At 59.2% G+C, this 20,756-nt stretch overlaps 1 protein-coding gene and 1 long non-coding RNA gene across 5 annotated transcripts in view; one reads left to right on the forward strand and one right to left on the reverse strand.

Annotated features, from left to right (window-relative positions):
- Positions 1-527: 527 nt before the first annotated feature.
- LOC121020009 (uncharacterized) lies at positions 528-14,170 on the reverse strand. Of its 2 annotated transcripts, none has more exons than XR_005785874.1 (4): positions 10,433-14,170; positions 4,749-4,839; positions 4,032-4,104; positions 528-3,306 (listed from the first exon to the last, which is right to left on the reverse strand). It is a non-coding gene; the product is annotated as an uncharacterized LOC121020009 (long non-coding RNA). The 2 variants fall into 2 exon arrangements; XR_005785875.1 differs by lacking the exon at positions 10,433-14,170 and adding an exon at positions 6,053-7,676.
- Positions 14,171-15,036: 866 nt separating this feature from the next.
- The window catches only part of LSM14B (LSM family member 14B), a 10,745-nt gene continuing 5,025 nt past the window's right edge, over positions 15,037-20,756 (forward strand). Inside the window, exons 1-4 of one of the 3 annotated variants that reach the window (XM_040459834.1) lie at positions 15,039-15,331; positions 17,052-17,215; positions 18,510-18,645; positions 19,399-19,515. In XM_040459834.1, the coding sequence (XP_040315768.1) occupies positions 15,205-15,331; positions 17,052-17,215; positions 18,510-18,645; positions 19,399-19,515 (544 nt within the window). In that variant the 5' untranslated portion in view covers positions 15,039-15,204. Of the gene's footprint in view, positions 15,332-17,051; positions 17,216-18,509; positions 18,646-19,398; positions 19,516-20,756 lie in introns of all 3 variants that reach the window. The other 2 variants (XM_040459833.1, XM_040459835.1) reach the window with 2 other exon arrangements.

Below are 20,756 nucleotides of genomic sequence, written 5' to 3' on the forward strand. Positions count from 1 at the left end.
TATACATGAGACATTAAGCACTTAAGAAGTCAAATAAAAACACACACAGACTCAGGTGCTGTGTGTACCCGCACAGGTAGGCACGCAGGTGCACCCAGCCTCTCTCGGAGTTCTACCCACAGGTTTCAGAGGGACCCAGTTACCTGCATTCTGAAAAGCTCATTCAGATGAGTCGCCCATCCCCTGAGGTTAAGACTCTGTGCTCTAACACAAGAGATGCCCACACTCCCGATCTTTTCCGTCAGGATTCCTGAAGTGGGGGAATGGTTGGGATGAGTCACTTGCCCTTCTCTCGGGAAGCCAAAGAGAGTAGCATGTGTCCAAAGTATGAGGTTGGAAGTCATGGACAAGCCAGTGGATCTCTTCTTTAGGGGAGGAAGGCTTGTCTTCTCACACGTTAAAACCTTTCCCCAAATCCATGCCAATAGGCGTTTTGATATTCCCAGTCTATCAAAGGGGGTTGTTCAACTCGGAAACAGTGCAAAATTAAGGTCCTGCCCTGAGAACCCATATGCTGTTTTTAGAGCTCATACAGAAACTTGGTCAGTGGAACTAGGCAGAGTTCACGCTCTTCCACTCCCAATGTTTTATTTTTGTGAGGGGTTGATTTGTATTGTGATACAATGCACACCACATGAAATCCACCACCGTAACCACGTCAAAGTATAAGACTTAGTGGCATTGAGTACATTGGCACTGTTGTGCAGCTGTCCCCTCTCAGTCCGGAACATTCCATCGTTCCAAAGGAGACTTGGAAACAGTCAGTCCTTACCCCACTGTCTCCCCAGTCTCTGGCAACCATGAGGCCGCTTTCTGTCCCTGTGGATTTTTCTGCAAATGGGATCATACGACGTGTGTCCTCTCGGGCCCGGCCTCTCTCACTCTGCACTGTGTTTTTAAGGCTCGTCCACGCGGCAGTGTCCATGCCTCGCTCCTTGTTGAGACCGAGTGACACTCTGCCGGTGGAGAGACCGCGTTTGCTGGACCCGTCCGTTGGCTGGCGGATGTTGGGTTGTTCGATCTCTGGAACGGTGCCGCTGTGCGCACTCGTTGTCGCCTGTCTTGGGCACCCCCCTCGGAGGGGAGCGCCAGGGTCGTGGGGCGACGCTGGGTCAGGCTCCCGGAGCCCCAGACTTCTCTTTGGTGTCGGGAACCCTTCCCCGGGCAGGTGAGGCCCGCGTGTGCAGACGGTTCTCCACCGGCTGGATACCTGCCCTTCAAGTGGCAGGGCCACAGCGAAGAAAGCTGCCGCGAACATTCCCTGCCGGACAGCGGGGACAGAAACGCACGCTTCTCCCGGGAACGCGGCTAGCTGCGGACGCTGGCACGCAGGCGCGCAGCCCGTGCCCTGGGGGCCTGCGGCAGGGGCCACCAGGGGCCTCCCGGGCGGACGTGGGGGGAGGAGAGAAATGGGTCCAGGGACAGACTTCCACGGGGCAGGGACTCCACACGCAGGCGTCTCCTTCCACGATGTGGGGAGGGGAGCGTGTTCCTCGATTCCTTGGCCGACGCCTCCCGGACGCCACCGTGCGCCAGGCCTGTGCTGGGCTCCGGGGACACGTGCCGGCACGGGAGGGTGACAGGAAATCAGAAAGGCCGTGAGTCAGGGAGTCAGAGCCAGAGTAGCACAAGGACAGTCAGCAGGGTGATACAGAAGTGCTGCTTTGGAAGGGAGCCAGGAGGGCTTCCAGGAGGCAGTGTCGTGGGAGCAGGCCTACTCAGGCATGGCAAGGTGAGGGCCCAGCAAGGGGTTCTCCTGCAAAGGCAGGGCAGCTGGGCACTAGGTATTACCTGTGCTGGGCTGGTCTCCTCACTGTCCCACTGGCTAGTGGTGTAGACACAGGGCCAGGCAGGTAATGGTCACCCAGAATGGCTTTGGTCCCTCCTCTGTCCCCTCCTGCTGCATGGCCTTGGGCTGGCCTGGGGCTCAAGTTTGTCATCTCTGTGCCCTTCACTCTGTGTGCAAGGACCAGGGCGCGGGGAGGAGCCAGCCTGGCCTGATCCACAGAGCGGGAGGGACACGTGAAAAGAGACACAGAGCCTGTGCGGGACAGCTGTGCAAATGTCCTGGGCGGCACGGCCAAGGACGAGGTGCCTCGGGGCACACAGTGCCAGCGGCGTGTGGAGTCAGGGCCCCCCAGGCCGACCGGCAGACTGCAGGGCCCTCAATCCGCCGTCCTGTCAGGAGGGTGAGAACGTCCCAGCAACAAGGACACTGCTAGGCCCAGGCCCGCCGACAGCGGTGGCATGGCATGCGTCCCCGCCCGTGCCACCCAGGGGAGGGGAAGCAATGGGCATCTCTCGGAGCCTGAGCAAAAAGCACGGTTGCCGCAAGGCCTCTCTGGGCTTCCTCACCGACCTGACACCCTGCTGGGGACACTGGCCCGCCTCCCAGCTTCCGCCCCCAAGGCCACCTTCCGGCCAGCCCGTGGCTGTCCGGTGTCGATCCTGGCTCCATCCTGGCACCCAGCAAGGGTCTCACATGTGGAAGGCCCCCAGCGGACGTCGGTGGCACAAATGCATCAGTGGCCAGGGGATTAATCAATCAAGCAGTTAATGAAAGAATCGATGGTGTGGTGACCCGAGGGTCCAGGGCCACCGGTTGTGACAGCCTCGGGAGGGCCCATTCTCACCACCTGGCCATGTCTGGACAGCACAGCCCACCCATCCCTGCGTGTCCCGTCAGCACTGCCTCCCCTCAGACGCACCGACCGCTCTCCCGGATGGGGGCAGGGCGCGGGCAGAAGGCCGTCTCCCCAGTTCTCTTAGGACGGACTTAGCATCGGAGCAAAGTCGGTCTTAAGGAAGCACAGCCCACCTCCCCCTCCTTCCCACCCCGGCAGGACCCCCATCTGCAGCCTGCCTGTGGCAATTTCCTAACGTCTACTTATGGAGTTGACACAAGAGTGTGGGGGCTCTGCCCCTTTCCAGGGCCCTCCACCCCCCATTTCCTCCACTGGCCACCCGGGGGTGCGTGTCCCTGTGCTGGAAGGGGACCCCATGCCCCAGCTCTCCCGGTGTCAGCGAGCCCTGCTTGGCTTCCGTGCACCCCTCCACGGGCCCCCTGCCACTCTTCGTGCATCCTCTGGCAGCTTCCTGGGACAGGTGCGTGGGGCCCCTTGTCACCTGCAGGTGGCCCTAGGCAGCCCTCTTTCAAGATTCACTGCGTAGAGCTTCTGGGATTCCAAACGCAGCTTCTTCAGAACTTCGAAGGCTGTGCTGCTGTCACCTGGGCCCCCGTGTGATGGCTGCCAGATCCAGGGCCAGTCAGATCCGGGGCTCTTCACAGGGGACCTGGCCTGCTCTCTGGAAGATTTAAGAGTCAGTTTGATGTGCCCTCGTTCTAGAAATGTTGCAACACCCTGTCTGGGGTGGGTTTTCATTCCTTTGGCCTAGAGCCTCACGTCCTCCTGTTCTAGGACATTTTCTGGTGGATGACTGCCTTGCTGAATCTCTCCCTTCTGTGTTCTCCTAATTCACTAATTATACGTTAGATTGTGCCTAAACCGGTGGTCTAATTTTATATTTTCTCTTGTATTTTTTCATTTTGCTTTTTTCTAACTTGCGGGAAACTTATCTTCGAGTTTTCACTTTTGCTATTTATGTTTTAATTTAAAAAAGAGCTCTTTTTAAAAATTTATTTATTTTGAGAGAGAGAAAGAGAGCACACACGCACAAGCAGGGAAAGGGCAGAGAGGGAGAGAGAGAATCCCAAGCAGGCTCCATGGTGTCAGCACAGAGCCCGATTCAGGGCTCGATCTCACAAACCCTGAGATCACAACCTGAGCTGAAATCAAAAGCTGGACACTTAACCAACTGAGCCACCCAGATGCCCCCCAAACGAGCTCTTACTTATTCTCTGCCTGTTCCTTTTTCATAACATCTTGTTCTTAGGTCATGGGTGTGGTATTTTCTCTAAGAGATTTTTTTCTTTTTTATATGATCTTTTGCTACTCTTATTGTTTCTGTTTCCTTAGGGCTCCTTTATTTTGGTAGGTATGGAATCTGTCTTTCGTGTTAGATGCTCTTACGTCGAGGGGCTGATGATCCTGGAGGTTTGCCGGTCTTCATGAGAGGCACTAGGTGCTAATACGAGCAGCGTGGCTGGGTGGGGTGAGGGTAGACCACTAAAGTTAAGCAGCAGGGTCCAGACACTCGGCCAGAAATCTCGGGAAGCCAGGCCAATTCTGCAGAATCCCCCCATCTCCTGCACGGGAGGCAAGCCTGGCTGCCAGAACTCTGGGAATTAGCAGAGTCAGGGCCAAGGTCGCCTCTCAAGATGTGCCTGTCAACTCATCTCCCTGTTCCTCCCTGGCCGGTGCGTGTGGTTGTGCCTGGGCCCCCTGAGCCCAGAGCCTCCTGGCCCTGACCCCCGAGAGAGAACCCGGGGCCTCCGGTCTTCTGCCAGCGTCTGCAGCCTGGGTCTGGGGTCATAACTGCTCGTGCTTGTTCTAAACCCCCCTCCACGCCCCACCCTCAGAGCCCCCTGGCGTGCTGGAGCCTCTGTGGCTTTCCCTGGTCCGACTGCCAGGGCCTCCGCGGCACCTGTCTTCCAGATGAGGGAGAGGAGGTGCCACAGCGTCCCTCTGTGGTCCCTGCTGGGTCCTGGGAGGGGATAACGGTACGTGTGCCCGCTAAGCTAGGTTGAACTGGAAGTCACCCCCTTACATTGGGATTTGTCTGAAAGGCACTTTTGGAAGGAGCTCTCACTGTTGCTGTCCCTCATCTCCCACTACCACCATACGTACCTCCAACCACTCAGTAGAAACACTGGCCAGAGGTGGGCCAGTGGGGGGGAAGTCTTCTGGAAACATCAAGAAATGTCACTTGAATGCCTGTCTGCGAGAGAAGGAAGAAAAGCCGTGTCTGACCCAAGAGCTGAAAGCTGAGGGGTTGTGGTGAAGGGGCCAAGAGCACCTGCCAGCTCCCCCCACCCCCACCCCACCCCGCCGCTTCAGGAAGAGTCTGGGCACAGTGTCATAGCACAATTACATGAGTTGCTGACAAATAAAACCAGGTTTCTCATGAAATCCAGATTTCTAGGGGCGCCTGGGTGGCTCAGTCGATGAAGCATCTGACTCTTGATCTCAGCTCAGGTCACGATCTCACGGTTTGTGAGTTCCTGCCCTGCTGGGGGGAGGGATTCTCTCTCCCCCTCTTTCTGACCCCCGACCCTGCTCGCATGCTCCCTCTCTCTCAAAAATAAACAAGCATTTTAAAAAATCTAGATTTCTAACTCCTCTTGAAAACCGGCGGGCCTGGAAGCTCTGGAGGCAGCACTGCTTCGGGCACTTAAAGCCAAGTGTGCTTGACAGGCCACTTAATTTTCCTGAGTTTCTATGTATTTATCTGTCAAATAAAAATTGACTTTAAACTTTTGACAAACCACCTGGGGCGACGGCCGTCCCTCCCCCCAAGAAACATGACGTCCAAACCCCGCCCGCCAGCACACAGCTCTCCCCACCAGTGAGTGTGCGAGCCCTGGGCCTGGAGAGTAGGGCAGCAGTGGGCGGGACCAGGGCCTTGGACTGTCTTCACCCACCTGGCAGCAGTCTGCCCTGCACATCTGGACTAGGTGCTCACACCTGCTGCAGGCACTGGGGACCAAGGCTGCCCTCACAGGGCAGGCATCCTAGGGGGCAGAGCCAAGGGCACCTATAGAGATAGGATGTGGGGGGTAAAGTAGGGAGGGATGCAGGGGATGGGGGGGGGGGCTGCTTGGCCATTTTCACAGGGTGGCTGGTGGCTGCAGATGGCCCGTCTGATTGGATGACATCAGAAAGAGAAGGGAGGGCTGGTCCATAGGAAGCCCAGAGGAAGAGCATCAAGGAAGTGGAAACCGCAAGTGGAAGACCAACCTCCCTGGCATTTCGAGCCCCTCAGGAATGAGGATGTGGGTCACAGCCCCAGGTAGGACCCCAAGACCTGCAGAGGTGACAGCAGAGGTGGGGTGAGGCTGGCCTGGCCGGGAAGGCTGGACAGTGGAGGAGGGAGGGGGTGAGCACCAGCTGAGCCCCGAGACCAGATGTACCAACTAGGCTGGTTTGCCTACCTCCTCTATGAGATCTCCCTCCAGGAAGAGAGGCTGGGGCAGCCCTGGAGGAACGGCCACGTGCAAGGGGACGGCACCTGTGGGCACAAGGAGGGAACTGCGGCCACACAGATCTCTTTTCCTAAAGGGACTTACAGTCCAACTGTGAGAGGCTGAGCACCTGCGGCCCGAGGCTCTGACTCGCCTTTGTTGAGCCCAGCAGAGATGGTGGGAGGCAGTGGCACCAGGGCCTGGCCATTTCTGCCCAGTGTGGGGCTCCTCCCCCAAACTCTCTCTCCTCAGCAGCAGCTCCCGCTGGGTGGGCAGAGACTTGGCCAGGCCTGCAGAGTGGCTGACAGCTCCCAGCCCAGCCTGACTTCCCCGACCTCCCCCATGGGTGTACTCCCAATAATCCATACCATCCCTCGTCTCGGCACCTGCTTGCCGGAGAAGCCAGCCTGGGACCCTCTCGCTTGGACTTTGTGTGATGACAGGCAGGGCCGCCGGGACAGCTCATCGATTCACTCGGCAAACGTGTGGGGTGGATGTGTAACGGCACACTGGAGACCGTGGCTTTCCCAGCCTGGGTGTGCACTCGGGCTCTGCTCGGACGGTGGGCACGCTCCCCACCTGTCCTTGTCCTCGGTCTCCTGTTTGTGAGACCACTCTGGAGCGTTGCTGTGCCTGTCAGGCTGCTTAGCAGGATGCCCGGAACACGCTCAACAATTACAAATCTCAACTGCTATGGTTTCTCCTTCGAGCACCCGCTGCAAAGTATTTACCGTGTGGGCCTTATTTTTCCGAGAAATGAAAACGCGTGGTCTGCGTGCATCAGGATGGGGATGAAAACAACAGGCTTGAAGACCTGGAACTGGAGATCGGGGTCTCTGGGCTGCATGCCGGTGTCCACTGTGCTGCGTGACCAGCCAGGCTAAGAGGCTTCTCCCAGGGGTGGCCAGTCGCCTCCCAATGCCAAGCTTTGAAGAAAGTTCTATCTGCCCTGCTCATCTGAGCACAGAAGTCTGCCCCTCGGGCAAATGCTGGCAGGGAGTGGACACTTGGTGCCGAGGCACTCGCCCAAGCAGGGAAATGAGTCTCATTCCCGGATGGAGCAGCAGCACCACTGACACGCGGACACCCTGTCCCCAGATAACATCGGGCCGGGGCCGGTTGACCTCACATGCTGCTGTGGGAATATAGAGTGGTACGGCCACTTTGGAAAACAGTCTGGCCGTTTCTCACAATGTTAAATATGGAATGATGACGTGACCAGGCAATTCTACTCCTAGGTATCTACCTGGGAGAGATAAAAACATAAGTCCACACAAAAACTTGCACACAAATGTTCACAGCCGTGTTCTTCGTGGTAGCTGAAAATTAGAAACGACCCAAACGGCCATCACCTGAGAAAACACAAGCAACTGTGTACAGTGGAATGTGACTCGGCCATAACAAGAAAGCACCAATCAACACTGCAATGTGGATAAGCCTTGAAAACGTGTATAAAGGATGCCAGGTGAAAGAAGCCGTCACATAAGACCACGTAGTGTAGGGGCACCTGGTTGGCTCAGTCGGTTGAGAGTCCAACTCTTGATTTTGGCTCAGGTTATGATCCTAGGGTTGTGGGATCGAGCCCTGCATTGGGGTCTGTGCTGAACATGGAGCCTGCTTGATATTCTTTCTCCCCTCCCCCGCTCATGCGCACGCGCATGCTCTCTCTCTCTGAAATAAAAGCCAAAAACAAAACAAAAAAAAGGACCACATAGTATAGAATCTCATTGCAGTGACATTTCTAGAACAGGCAAACCCACAGTAGTTGCCTAAGTCTCAGGGAGAGTGGAGCGTAGAGTGATTACTAGTGGCTAGAGGTTTTGGATGAAGTGATCCAGGAATTCACTGGAGGTGGCTTTACGCCTCTGGTGCTATGCTAAACCCCACTAAACTGTATGCTTTGAATTTTCTTAATGTTTATTTTTGAGAGAGAGACAAACAGAGCATGAGTGAGGGAGGGGCAGAGAGGGAGGGAGACACAGAATCCGAAGCAGGCTCCAGGCTCCAAACTGTCAGCACAGAGCCAGACGTGGGGCTCAAATCCACGGACTGTGAGATCACAACCCAGGTTGAAGTTGGATGCTTAACTGACTGAGCCACCCTCGTGTCCCTAAACTGTACGTTAAAAAAATTTTTTTTTATGTTTATTTTTGAGAGAGAGAGAAAGAGAGAACAAGTGGGGGAGGGTAGAGAGAAAGACACAATCCAAAGCAGGTGCCAGGCTCTGAGCTGTCAGCACAGAATCCAACGTGGGACTAGAATTCACAAACTGTGAGATCATGACCTGAGCCTAAGTCAGACTCTTAACCGACTGAGCCACCCAAGCGCCCCTAAACTGTATGCTGTAAATGGGTGAATATTATGATATGTAATATTTCAAAATTTTTATTTTTAGTTTCATTTTTTTTTTGTTGATTTATTTTGAGAGAGAGTGAGCGAGTGAGCACACGTGCATGCACACGCAGGGGAGAGGCAGAGAGAGAGAGAGGGACAGAAGATCCCAAGCACGCTCTGTGCTGACAGCAGCGAGCCCAATGTGGGGCTTGAACTCACGAACCGTGAGATCATGACCTGAGCCGAGACGGACGCTCAACCACTGAGCTACCCAGATGCCCGTCCATAAAACTTTTAAACAAATAAGGAAGTGAATAAGGCATGAATTCCAGTCCAGCCCATGGTGGAGACACCAGACTCTGGAGTGATCATCCTGAGGTCCCGCAGTTCGTGCTGAATGCTGTCTGTGAAAACACTCTGCCCCCAAACCCAGCAAGAGTCCCAAGGCAAACGTGGCTCTCCTGGCCCAGAGCTTGAGAAAAGCAAGTATGTATTCACGTAGGTCTGTGAGGGCCTGTAGGAACCAGATGGGCCACAGGCTGTGGTTTCCGGCGCCGTCCTCTCTGTGTAGCCGCTGGTACCCACTGGAAAAGCTGGAAGCGGTCTTGTACTGAGGAGCCATCTTCCTGGGGTACGAGCCCTCTTCCCAGCCCGGCCCACGTGCTGCCTTGTGTCCACCTGGGCACCTACAGGCTCCTCATGCACATTATTTCTTTCCACCCGGTGCATGAAGCCAGCCTTTGCATTCAGGATGTTTAAGGCAGCCGCAGAAGGGAAGGCTTATTGGGTTAACACCCCAGACCTTAACGCAAGTGAAAACACCCGTGTGCCTGGCTCATCCGCAAGCTGCAGCCTTTTACTGGGCCGTGAGAATGTCTTAGTAAGTGTACAAGGGGCACTCGGGTTGGCTTACGGAGCGCTGTCAGCGGAGTCCAGGCTTTGGGAGCCTGGGCGGTCTCTCCCGCTCCCTCTTTACTTCGTTCTTGGGGCTGCAGTTCTGCCCCACCGGCACACAGGGCCCAGCCTGGGAGTCGACTTGCAGCAGGCATCCTAGGACGCTCCGGGGAAGCCTGTGGGTTTCCATGGCAACTGCCGAGGATGTGCGGTGAGGACAGAGCCTTGAAGAAGTAACTGCTTCCCCAAATGCCCAGCTCCAGCCTCAGGGCAGCCCCCATCCGGGACACCTTGGAAGGGTGAGCTCCTTGAGCACAAAAGTCACTTCTGGTCCCTGACCCCCAGGGCTGAGGGCTGTGGGGCACGGCGCGCAGGCCAGCAGCCTGACGCTCCAAAGGGAATCCCGGCCCTGCTATCTGCTGGTCGTGTGCCTCTGGCCGAGCACCTGGCTGGCCGCCTCCCCACTGAAGGTGCGGTGTCACACATCCGAGGCCCGGGACCGGGGTCAGGGGAGGGGAACACACGACCGGGCGGGCATCGGTGCCGGCACGGGGCAGCTCAGTAAACACTGGCCGTTGTGGGCACTTAGCAAAAGCATAGTGGGTTGCCCTGGAACAAGGCTCTCCGTTTACTTTCTTTCCAAGTGTGACAGACATGCGCACAGAAGTGCTCAGGTCACGTGTGTTCAGCTCCACGGATATCCACAAATGTAATGCACCTGTGTAACCAGTACCCATGCGTGGCTGGCTCCCAAAGCCACGCGGGCTCCTTCGAGCCCTTAGGCCCCTAGTGACCGCCACCGTGACAGCGCGGGCGTGCTTCCCTGAGCCTACGTGCAGGGGGTCAGGCCATCGTTCTCCGTCTCTTTCTCTTGCCACCCTGTCCCTGCAGCCCAGTTCCACTCACACTCAGTGCCCCAGAATCTTCCAGCAGGGCACACGCTGCCATCAAAGGTCCAATCTGCTGCCAGCGGGCCCGGGGGTTTCCGGTTTCACTGCGAAAGCGTTCTGGGGCACAACTGCTGGTGAGCAGACGCATCGTCGCTGGGTCCTCAGAGCCATCTTTTAGGGGCACGGGGCCATACACCCCCCCTTCCCTGCTCGTCACATCCCCTCTCCTCACCCTCAGCTGTGGCCTTGGTCACTTGGTCGTCCTTTCCCTCTTCCCTCGGGAACTGTCAGGGGACAAGGTCCAGGTGGCCGGCAGGCGGCCCGGACCGACTCGCTGTGCTGGCCGCTCTCACGGCCCCTGTAAGCTGAGCCCGACAGACGACAATGGCACGCTCCCCTCGAGCCAGGCCGGCCGTGCAAGGGCTCTCAGGCTGGTGGGGGGCAGGGTGACACCATCAGGGGCCCCCACCAACTAGCAGGGGAGGGGGAACCAGGAGCCACCCCCAGGCCATCTGCCACTTTGCTGTCCAGCTCTGTCCTCAGCAGGCCACCCCCAACCACCCCCTCACCTGCCGGGAGGCTGTCCCTCCGGGCCCCTCTCGGCCTGGATGTCTCTTCTTCCCTGGAAAGGCCGAGAGGGGCCCCAGGCAGAGGGAAGAGGTGGCAGGGCCCTGTGGCTGAGGATGGCTCCGGCGGCGGTCCTGAGGCCGCCCGTACCCCACCCAGGCTGTCACCCTCACCGCCAGGGCCCCGCAGGCAGGGATCCGGGACGGGGCATGACTGGGTTCTTCTGTGCGCTGGTCCCGCGTGAGCAGCTCCTTGCACATTCAGTGCTCGTCTCTCTGAGGTGGGGTCTAGACGTCTTGGACGCTGGGAGAGCCCACAGCCAGGAGGCCCCGGGCCGGGTTCCAGCGGTGAGGCCCAGGAACATGTCCCCCCACACTGTCCCCACTCTTCAAGCTTTGGGGAGCAGCAGCGGAGTTGACCGCCATCAGGAGAGAAGCCCCTCGGGCCTCCTCTGGTGCCCTCTCCTATTTCCAGAATCTCGAAGCGTTTCCCTCTGAACTTCTGAGGGGCAGCTCCCCTCGGGGAGCCAACTCTGCTCAGCCCTCTGCCCAGCGGGAAGCCGGGAAAGGTGGCTGTGGCTTGCTGGGGTCGGGGCCCTAATGTTTTTCTTGGACTTCTCACTCCCTAGCTCCCTCACACCAGAGTGCTTAACTGGGAAAGGGTGGAGAGGGAGGGGAGAGGGCAGGGGGAGGGGAGGGGAGAGGGGGAACAAGATGCATGAACCTCAGGCCCTCACCTACCGGTGCTCCTCGTGTCTCTAAGGAAAACAGCCCTGTAGGGCCCTGGGCAGGAGGAAATGGATTTCAACAGGATTCACAGAGAGCAGGTCAGACCTCAGAATTCTTGGCTCCGGAAGAACAACAAGATCCCCTTCCAGTCTTTTCCCTCCCGGCTCCTCCGGCCACCGAACACCCCCAACACCCCGGGCCTCCAGCCCCTTTCCCTGCTGGGAAGGCCTAGTAGGTGGCACCTTCAAAGCCAGCCCTGATCTCTGCGCCCAGCCCGCCTGTACTCTCGGCTGCCTCCGGGCGGCGCTACCTGCAGCTGGGCCAGGGCTTCCCCAGAAGCGAGCACCCGCCTCCCTTGTGCCAGCCTCAGGAGACGGGTGAGGTCCTGCCCCGCTGGCACGCTCCCACGCTTCAGGCCACTGACTTGACTTGCTCTGTAGATCACCCATCACTGACGTGTCTTTGAATCAACTCACCTGTTACGTTTTGCTCCTAGCAAGCAGTGATACCTAGCATACCCACGGTCACGTGGCCCATACTTCCTCAGGGGGACATCAGAGTCACAGTGATATGCTGTGGCAATGTGCCCTCCTCTTGCAGGACGCTGGCCGTGTGACGCTGCCAGCCTGTGATGGGACCCGGGAGGCGTCCCACGTCCACATATTCACACCTGTCCTCATGAGGGCCCGCTTCACTCTTCTCCATACACACAGCAGGTGCTTAGGTAAGCGGCTCATGTTTGCAGTGGGTGGTCCTCGGCACAGCCAGCTTCCCATTGGGTGGGCCCAGGCGGTGGGCTCCTGGCCCCTGCCAAGGCCCCCACGGGCACGGTCTTCCAGGCTCCTCACCAGCACTGACGAGATGGGCAGCACAGCTATAATCTCTGTTGGACAAACGGAGAAACTGAGAGAGGGAGTCCGAACTGCTCAGGGTTTCCCAGCTCCTCAGCAGTCTCTCCGTCCACCCCCCCCCCATCCCCACCCCAGGAGTCTAAGGCTTGGCGATAGATAGGCTCCGTGAAGAGCTGTCTAGGGTGGACGTGCTGGATGGGTGTGCCCCAGCTTGGAACACAGACCACGCCGATGACCTCCAGAGTCAAGTTTAGGTACTGCCACAACCGTTCCTCTTCTCAAACCTTCTGCAAAGTACCCTCCGCTCTGGGCAGGACACCAAGGAATGGGTGGTAGGACTGGCATTCCTGGGCCTGTGTGCCCCATATATTTTTAGCCTCTGCCCTGCCTGGGCATTTGCCCCGTGGCTAATGTCCTCAGGGAACCACCTAGCTGCACACCAAGAAGCCTAGCAGGCTCTTGGAGGTCTCCAGGAATGACACCACACCCTGGTCCTGAGGCTTCGGGTCTAACTCTCTTTTCCAAGGCAGAACCAACTGCTGTTAGTGAAGAGTCCTCCCCCACCTCCTCCAACACAGAGGCCTGTGGCCCAGAAACCAGGATCTGGGAGGCACAGAATCTGTAACATTGGGCAAGTCATGTTCTAGAGCTGGAAAGTGGAGGGGAGGGCTGCGGCTGCATGGCTGCACGGGGGGACAACCAGGCCAGATGGTTGCAGAGATGATCAGGGGACAGGGGACGACAGCTACTCCAGACAGGTGTGCTCCCAGGGAAAGGCTGTGCCACAGCGAGGGAGAGCCCTACCTCTGTCCCAGGAGCAGGAGGCCCGGATCCCCAGAGAGCTCTCTCAGTGGGGCTACACTAATCCCATGGCCGTCCTGTCCTTGCTCTCACCACTGCAATTTTCCACGAGTCAAGAACCAGGTCTAAAACGTACAGGTAGCTCTTGGCAGATACGTTTGGAAGACTTTTCCATCTCTTCCGCTCCCTTTTCTCAAATTCTGGTACTGGCCATGGCTGAGTGCCAGTGGGACCAGAGTGTTCTGTGACGGGCAGGCACCTGTCCTGCCAGCAGCTCCTCTATCCTGTGCTGGATCTCAGTCCTCCTCTGTAAGACCAGGGGAGTCAGAACGCCTGGTCTGTGGGGCGGCTCAAGTTGTTCTCTGCAGTGGCTTTCATTCGTTTGTTTGGCACTCTGGTAAGAAACGCATCCCACATTTGACCCAGTACCCACGTAAATATTCACACATGTAAATGGCCTCAACACAAAACAATATTCTATGTGGGATGCCCTGATAGTTTCCGTTTTATTCTGTTTCATTTTTATAAAATGCTGGTCCCCATGCACCAAGTTTCTTCCAGGGCCCAGCACTAATCCCTGATCTGATGGGCCGGGCCAGAGGGAGAGACGGACAAAAAGCCAGCGCACACGTGCGCGCTCTGAGTGGCTGACCGCGCAGGGACAGTCGGAGCCCCCCTCTCCGCCTCTCACCGAGGACGCCCAGGAGGCCTCCGGGCTGGAGCCGGGCGGGCCAGGCCAAGCCAGGCGGGGCTTTGAGGCGCTGGTAGCGGGCTGGGATTTATTTTAAGGGACACGAAGCTACCGCAGGTTTGGGGGAGGGGAGGGATTAAAAGAGAAGATGCGCTCAGCACTTTATATTTAGCGGCTGACGCGCCGGAAGCGCTCGTTACCCGCAGCTGCCACTGCGCCCAGAGGGCAGCCCCCGCCTCCGCGTCTGGGGCAGGGACCCCGAACCCCGCCTTCAACTCCCTGAGCAGGGACTCCTGAGCCCCCGCCTCCACGTCGCAGGCAGGGACCCCGAACCCCGCCTTCAACTCCCTGGGCAGGGACTCCCGAGCTCCCGCCTCCACGTCGCAGGCAGGGACCCCGAACCCCCCCCCCTTCACCCCGCGGGACAGACACCCTGAACTCCGCCTTCACCTTCCGAGACAGGGACTCCTGTCTCCCCGCCTCCACTCGTAGGCAGGGACCCAAACCTCGCCTTCGCCTCCCGGGCAGGGACCCTGAACCCCGCCTTCACCTCGCTGGACAGGGAAACCTGGCCCCTGCCTCCACATCACGGTTAGGGACCTCGGCCCCGCACCCCGCCTCCACGTCGCGGGCAGAAACCCGCGGCCCTCGCCTCCGCCCGCCCCCCTCCCCCCCCCCGGGCAGGGACTCCGGCCCGCCGGTGCTTTAGAACGGGAGGGACGGGGCGCACCCCGGCCGGGCGGCCTTCCAGCCCAGGACACGGGAAGCTCTTCTGGTCTCTTCGGCAGAGACGCTATGGAGTTCTGGGGACCGCTCTCAGGAACTGGCGCCCAGGGCTTCGTCGCCGCGCTCCGCCCCCGGCCCCGCCCCTCCAGCATGGCCTCCGCCCCCTGCCTGCGCACGCGCGCTCCGCCCCTCCCGATTCCCACCCCTCCCCCCGAGCCTGCCAGCCAGGTCTCGTGCTCCCACCCCGCGCGGGGCCCGCCGGGAGTTGGCCGAGGAGGGGGCGGAGAGCCGGGGGAAGCCCGCCCGGGCTCACGGCGCGTGCTGCGCAGGCGCGGAGAGCGGGCCCGCCCCCAGGCAAGCGGCGCGGCCATATTTAAAGGGCGGCAGGCGCGGCTATCCAATGGGCGGCGAGCGTGCGGGGGCGGGGCGTGGCAGCGCGAGGCCCCGGATGTGGCTGCTGCGGCCCCTCCTCCCCCGCGATCCCCTCAGAGCCCCCGGCCGCGCGCCGCCGCTTGCTTGCTGGTCCCCGCGCAGGCCCGTCGGGCGACGGTGAGGAGGCGCCGAGGCGGAGGAGCGGGCGGCGGCGGCGAGGCGACCGCGCGGAGGCGAGCGGGCCAGGCCCAGCCGGGCGGCCGCCGCCATGAGCGGCTCCTCGGGCACCCCGTACCTGGGCAGCAAGATCAGCCTCATCTCCAAGGCGCAGATCCGCTACGAGGGCATCCTCTACACCATCGACACGGACAACTCCACCGTGGCGCTCGCCAAAGGTAGCGGCCCCGCGGCCGCCCCAACCGCCCCGGCCCCCGGGCGCCAACAGCCGGTGGGCGCCGTCGCCCCCCCCCCCCGCGCCCCCCCCCCCCCCGGCCGCTTCCCCCCCCGCGAAGCCCCCCCCTCCCCCGCCGGGCTCGGCCGGCACAATGGTCTCCCCCGGCCCCGGCGGCTGGTTATTGTGCGCGGCCGGCCCGCCCAGCCCGAGGGTGGGGAGGGGAGGTGGGGGCGGGTCCAGCTCCCACTGCGCCGCCCCCTCCTCCGCGCAGCCCACCTCTGCAGGTGGCGGGCCGGTGCTGCTGGGCCGGGCGGAGGGGGTGGCGGGCGCCGAGATCCCGGTCCCTGCGGAGGAGGGGCGGGGCGAGGGGCCTGAGGCTCCCCGGGGCCTCCCCAGAACGCTACTCCTGTGAGCCCTTCTGGAACCTATTAAGCAGCTGGGGCCTTGAGCCTGAACAAACACCACGTCTTAATGGAGCCTCCTGCCGGGAGAGGAGCATCGGTCGGCTGCTAGGTGCCCCCACTTAAAGCGCTCTCCTGCCCTAATGCAGACGTTCAGTCTGTGGCTTTCCCCTTTTGTGGCCGACCCTTCCCTGGAGGCGCCGTGAGCACCCTGAAGCCCCCGCCAGACGTAGAGGCAGGAGGCTGGAAATGTGGCTCTAGGGGAGTCCAGAATCTTTTCCAGGCTTGTAGAGGCAGGAGGAGGTGGCTCAAAGTTTCTTTGTCTTCATCCTCCGGGGGGAAGATGGCGAGTGTCCTTCCCTTGCCTCTTGGAGAGAAGTGCCGGGTGCAGCCAGGGCTGCAGAAACCCTGGGTGTCTGATGGGTGTCGTTGGGCCTGTGAGGGTCAGGGCACGGCGTCCCTGTTTCCCACGTCAGAGGGAGCCTTGGGCCTTCAGGACGCAGTCATTCCAAACTCCGGGCATACCTCCTAAAGTCTGGCGCCCGAGTTCTAGGAGAGACAATTGCGTGGCTCCAGGAGAGAATCCAGAGTTGCAAGGTTATGTGTTGACGTATACCCTTGGCACTTGAGTGTATCTGGCATGCCATCCCCGTTGGAGAAACTGAGGCCCAGAGCCTCTGGTCCTTAGCAGGAGTTGTGCTCAGATTAGATAGAGGCTGCTTCGAGCCCAGCTCTGCCCCCAGAGCCTGAACCCTGCTGGGAAGGGTGCATACCCCAAGAAGGCCTTTGGGCAGACCCAGGCTGGTGGTGGTGTGGGTCCAGGCTCTGAGCCCATTCTCCCGTTGTTTCTGTGAGAGCCCCTCCCGGGGAGGGTGCGGGTAACAAGCCCACAGGCTTCTCGCCTTAACAAAACAAACTCCCAGGGGTGACGTGCGGCGAGGTTTCAGGCAAAGAGCAGCTGGCGGGCTGTTTAATCTCGGAAGTCGGGTGTAGAGGGGTGTTCTGCAAAGTGGACTGTTTGCTCAGGGCGCTGGCCCTCCTGTGCTCACACTTGAGAACCGTCAACTTCGGGGGACTGTGGGCCTCAGAACTTGTTAACTTGTCTTTGGGCCCCGAACCTTCTGGAGCGTTGCCAGCCGGGGTCTTGTAGGCATTGTGCTCTGGAAACTGGGGGGCGGAGTAGCCGTTGGGAGGTGGACCGAAGGTGGTGTGCAGGGCAGGGCCGGGCACAGAGTGCCCGAGGGCTGCAGTGCAGGAGGATGGATTGAACGCCCTTGGCCGAGGACGACAACCTAACCCTTCTCTCTCTCAACTCCCAAGTGAGGTCTTTCGGTACCGAAGACCGTCCCACAGATAGGCCGGCCCCCCCGCGAGAGGAGATCTATGAGTACATCATTTTCCGGGGAAGTGATATCAAAGATATCACCGTGTGTGAGCCTCCGAAAGCCCAGCACACGCTCCCGCAGGACCCTGCTATCGTCCAAGTAAGTGTGCTGCCCTCCTCCCGACGTGGGCACGCTTTCCGAGAGGTGCCGCTTTCCAAGTGGAACTTGGTGTCCTCTGTCTGGCGGGAGCGCTCGACTCGAGGAATAGCCTTTCAATGAAAAGTGGTTTAATTTCTGCGCAGGCCGTTGCTGCAGAAAGTCTTAACCTCAGCTTGCGGTGTCGTGTGTTGTAGAGTGAGACTTTGCGTGTGTGCGAGTGTGTGTGTGTGTGTGTGAGAGAGAGAGAGAGAGAGAGAGGGAAGGGGGTGGTGCTTCTAGTCTTCCGGGGAGGCTTGGGGAATCACGTTTGTCCTTACTGTTGGGTCGAGACAGCAGGACTTGCTCTCCTGATGTCGTCTGGATTTAAAAATTTTTTTTTTTTCCAACATTTATTTATTTTTGGGACAGAGAGAGACAGAGCATGAACGGGGGAGGGGCAGAGAGAGAGGGAGACACAGAATTGGAAACAGGCTCCAGGCTCTGAGCCATCAGCCCAGAGCCCGACGCGGGGCTCGAACTCACGGACCGCGAGATCGTGACCTGGCTGAAGTCGGACGCTTAACCGACTGTGCCACCCAGGCGCCCCGTGGATTTTAAACCCTAGTGTCGTGGGACATGGACCTTGCGGTTCTTATGCCGTATACGCGCCTCCTGCGTTAGGGCAGAATTTGCCCAGGATTACCGGGGAGCCTAGCTTAATAGTTTCTTGACTTGCACATCTGAATATTCATTGGTCGCTCCGAGGCTGCTTCTGCAGGAGGCTCTGGGACTGAGGGCGCTCCCTGGAAGGTAGCATGCTTGGGGGGGCTCTGGGGACATGTGGAGAAGCCCCGGGCTAGGCCTATGAAAGGTCTGGAGGGAGACTTCTCAGAGACTTCAGAAGAGGCAAGTACCTGAGTCAGGCCTCGGGGCACAAAGAGGTCTTCGGGGAGCAACAGGCAGCAGCGTCCCTGAGGGTATGGGGACCGGAGAGGTGTCGCACGTGTGGGAACTGTGTGGCTGGGCTGCTGCGTGTTGGGGGCAGGGCCAAATCTCGGATGGCAAGTCTGCCCTCTTACTGAGGCTAAACTAGGGAACGACAGCCGGCGGGGAGCCGTCTGAGGGGTTAACTGAGTTAGGGGACCGGTTAGAGTGACCCGGACGGGCGGACCTGGCTACGGGATGTGGGAAAGGCAGCTCTGAGCTCGCTTAGGTGGTTCCGGAGGCTCTGCCCCGCGACCCCGGGCCTCCAGGAACACAGGCAGACAAGTCTGACTGCTCTGCGCTGCTCTCATCTGTGTGTCTCGTTGGTCAGTCTTCCCTGGGCTCGGGCTCGGCCTCCTCCTTCCAGCCACACGTGCCTTACAGCCCCTTCAGAGGGATGCCGCCCTACAGCCAGCTGGCTGCCAGCTCTCTGCTTAGCCAGCAGTACGCCGCTTCCTTGGGTCTAGGTGAGTAACCTGTTTCTGTCTGCTAAACTCGCGCTGTGATCTCCAGGAGGCGGGGCCGCAGACCCCGATCGTGGGGACACCCTGCTCCTGGCCTGCTCTGCTCAGCACGCTCAGCACGGCACTCAGTGCAACTTGAACCAGTTAGAACGCCGGCTAACTCTTCAGTTGAGAGTAAAAGAGTTCGTCCGACTTTGGGGACAGATGAGTCCAATCAGAATTCATTTGAAACGTCAGCCTGGGTCCGGGTGGAAGTCACGGCACGTTTGCTTCAATAAGAAACAACTGGTTTTGTGATTACGGATGGGCTCTAACTATTGACACCTTGGAAGCCCGTAAACGCAAAAAGCTGAATCGATACCCATCCGTTAGGCATTTTGCTGTCCCTGGTTTGCTCAAAAGTTCCGTCCCCCGAGGTGGGTCGATCCTGGAATGAGGTTCTCTTCTGCACGTGTAGCGTGACAGTCTGCCTGGCCCCGGACGCAGCTTTGCGAGGCGTTCAAACCCTGGAGTCGGCAGGCTCCTACCCCGGCCTGGGGCTGTGGGCAGGCCCTGCAGACCTGCTCTTGGGCCGCTCCTGAGTCACGCTGTCCGGACTGCTGCTCTGCCTGGCTCACGGTGTTTCTAGAATAGGTTTGTGTGAGCCACGTGTCCCGTGAGAGGTTGCTTGGCTCTTCCGAGCTTGCTGGACACGGGACCGGTGTCTCGTTACTTACTTGCGTACTTTCTCTTTTGCTCTCCTCTGTCTTCCTTTAGAGAAGCTGGTGAGCCCTCCAGCCTCGGCCGCAGCTTCCAGCCCTAGCTCTTCTCCGTCTCCACAGCCCGCCTCAGAGCTTGACGTGTCCTCAGAGCCACATCAGCTCACCTCCAAGGGTAACCGCAGTCGGGGAGAGCTGCATGCTGTCTTGCCGTCCTGAGAGCAAGGGGGTAAACCAGTAGCCCAGAGCGACAGTGGCTGTAGTAGATGCTTTGCCAAGCCCGAGGGTCAATTCAGCTGCTTCCATGTGGTTCAATACGTAGTCGTGACTTACTAACGAGCTCGCACGGTTTTAAAGAAGGCGTTAGAAAGAACTGACCCGGAACTTGTTCACTCCCCCCTGGGTCCAGGGTCTGCTTGGACCTGGATCGAGACTACCAAATGTGGGAAGCTTTGCACAGAAAGCCTTTCCCTGGGGCTTCAGCTGGCCCAGAATGTGTTCTAGATTGCTGGGTGACACTGCAGGGGAGCGTCCCTAAGAAACTCACATGCTGTTCTGGGAGCTGCGTGGCATATTCGTCACCCTTCCGAGAGGCCTCGGGTGTCTTTCTAACGTGAAGCCCCGTTAGAATTGGGAGATTCGCTCGAGCAGGTGAACGGCGTGGGCCAAGTGACCAGCTTGTTAATGCCGGGGTGCGCTGCCTGTCTCAGCTGGGCCGTGGCACCTGTTGGGGCTTCTTGGTCTTTCTTGATGTTCTTCTCGTTTCTCTGAGAGCTGAGGTTCACGTGCCTGACTGGGTAGAGCGCCATGCCCTGCCCTCCCCGCTGCGGAGGCTCGGTCCAGGGTCGCACCCAGAGCATCCGTGCCAGTCTGTTATTTTGCACGTGTTGCTTTCCGTTCCCACACGGATGCCAGTGTGTCCCTGACGTAGAAGCAGTGGTGTTTTTGCCCAGTTAAAGTTTACGTTAGACGGTTCGTTCTTTGAATTGTTGGTGTAAAGCTGCTCTCAGGGGAGGGTAGTTTGTTGATGGTTTTGTTTTATCAAGAACGGGTGAGCCTGAGTCTCACCCCCATCGAGTTAGAGTGTGGCAGGAGCAGCCGGGCTGCGTTCCCGGGAGGGCCCTGCTGGGCAAGGTGGCAGGCCGGGGAGGGGGCTCCAGCGTGGTCCCGTCACAGGACACCTGCGCGCGCCAGTATGCGAGGCCGTCCAGCTTGCCTTGGGAGCTCTTCTCTTGATCTGGTCATGAGGAAGGTTTCACAGTAACTGCCTTAGTTTCTGTCTCACGTGAAAAACCAGAAAGCTGAAACAGCCAATTTTCACGCGTAATGGGCCGTCTCTCCTGATGGTGACCTCTGTGCTCAGGGCCCAGGTTTTGTGCCTCAGAGCTCCGTATGCCTCTGCCCAGCCCCACACTG

This window comes from Herpailurus yagouaroundi, unplaced genomic scaffold (assembly GCF_014898765.1).
Source record: "Herpailurus yagouaroundi ecotype Mexico unplaced genomic scaffold, PumYag 246, whole genome shotgun sequence".
Lineage (NCBI taxonomy): Eukaryota > Metazoa > Chordata > Mammalia > Carnivora > Felidae > Herpailurus > Herpailurus yagouaroundi.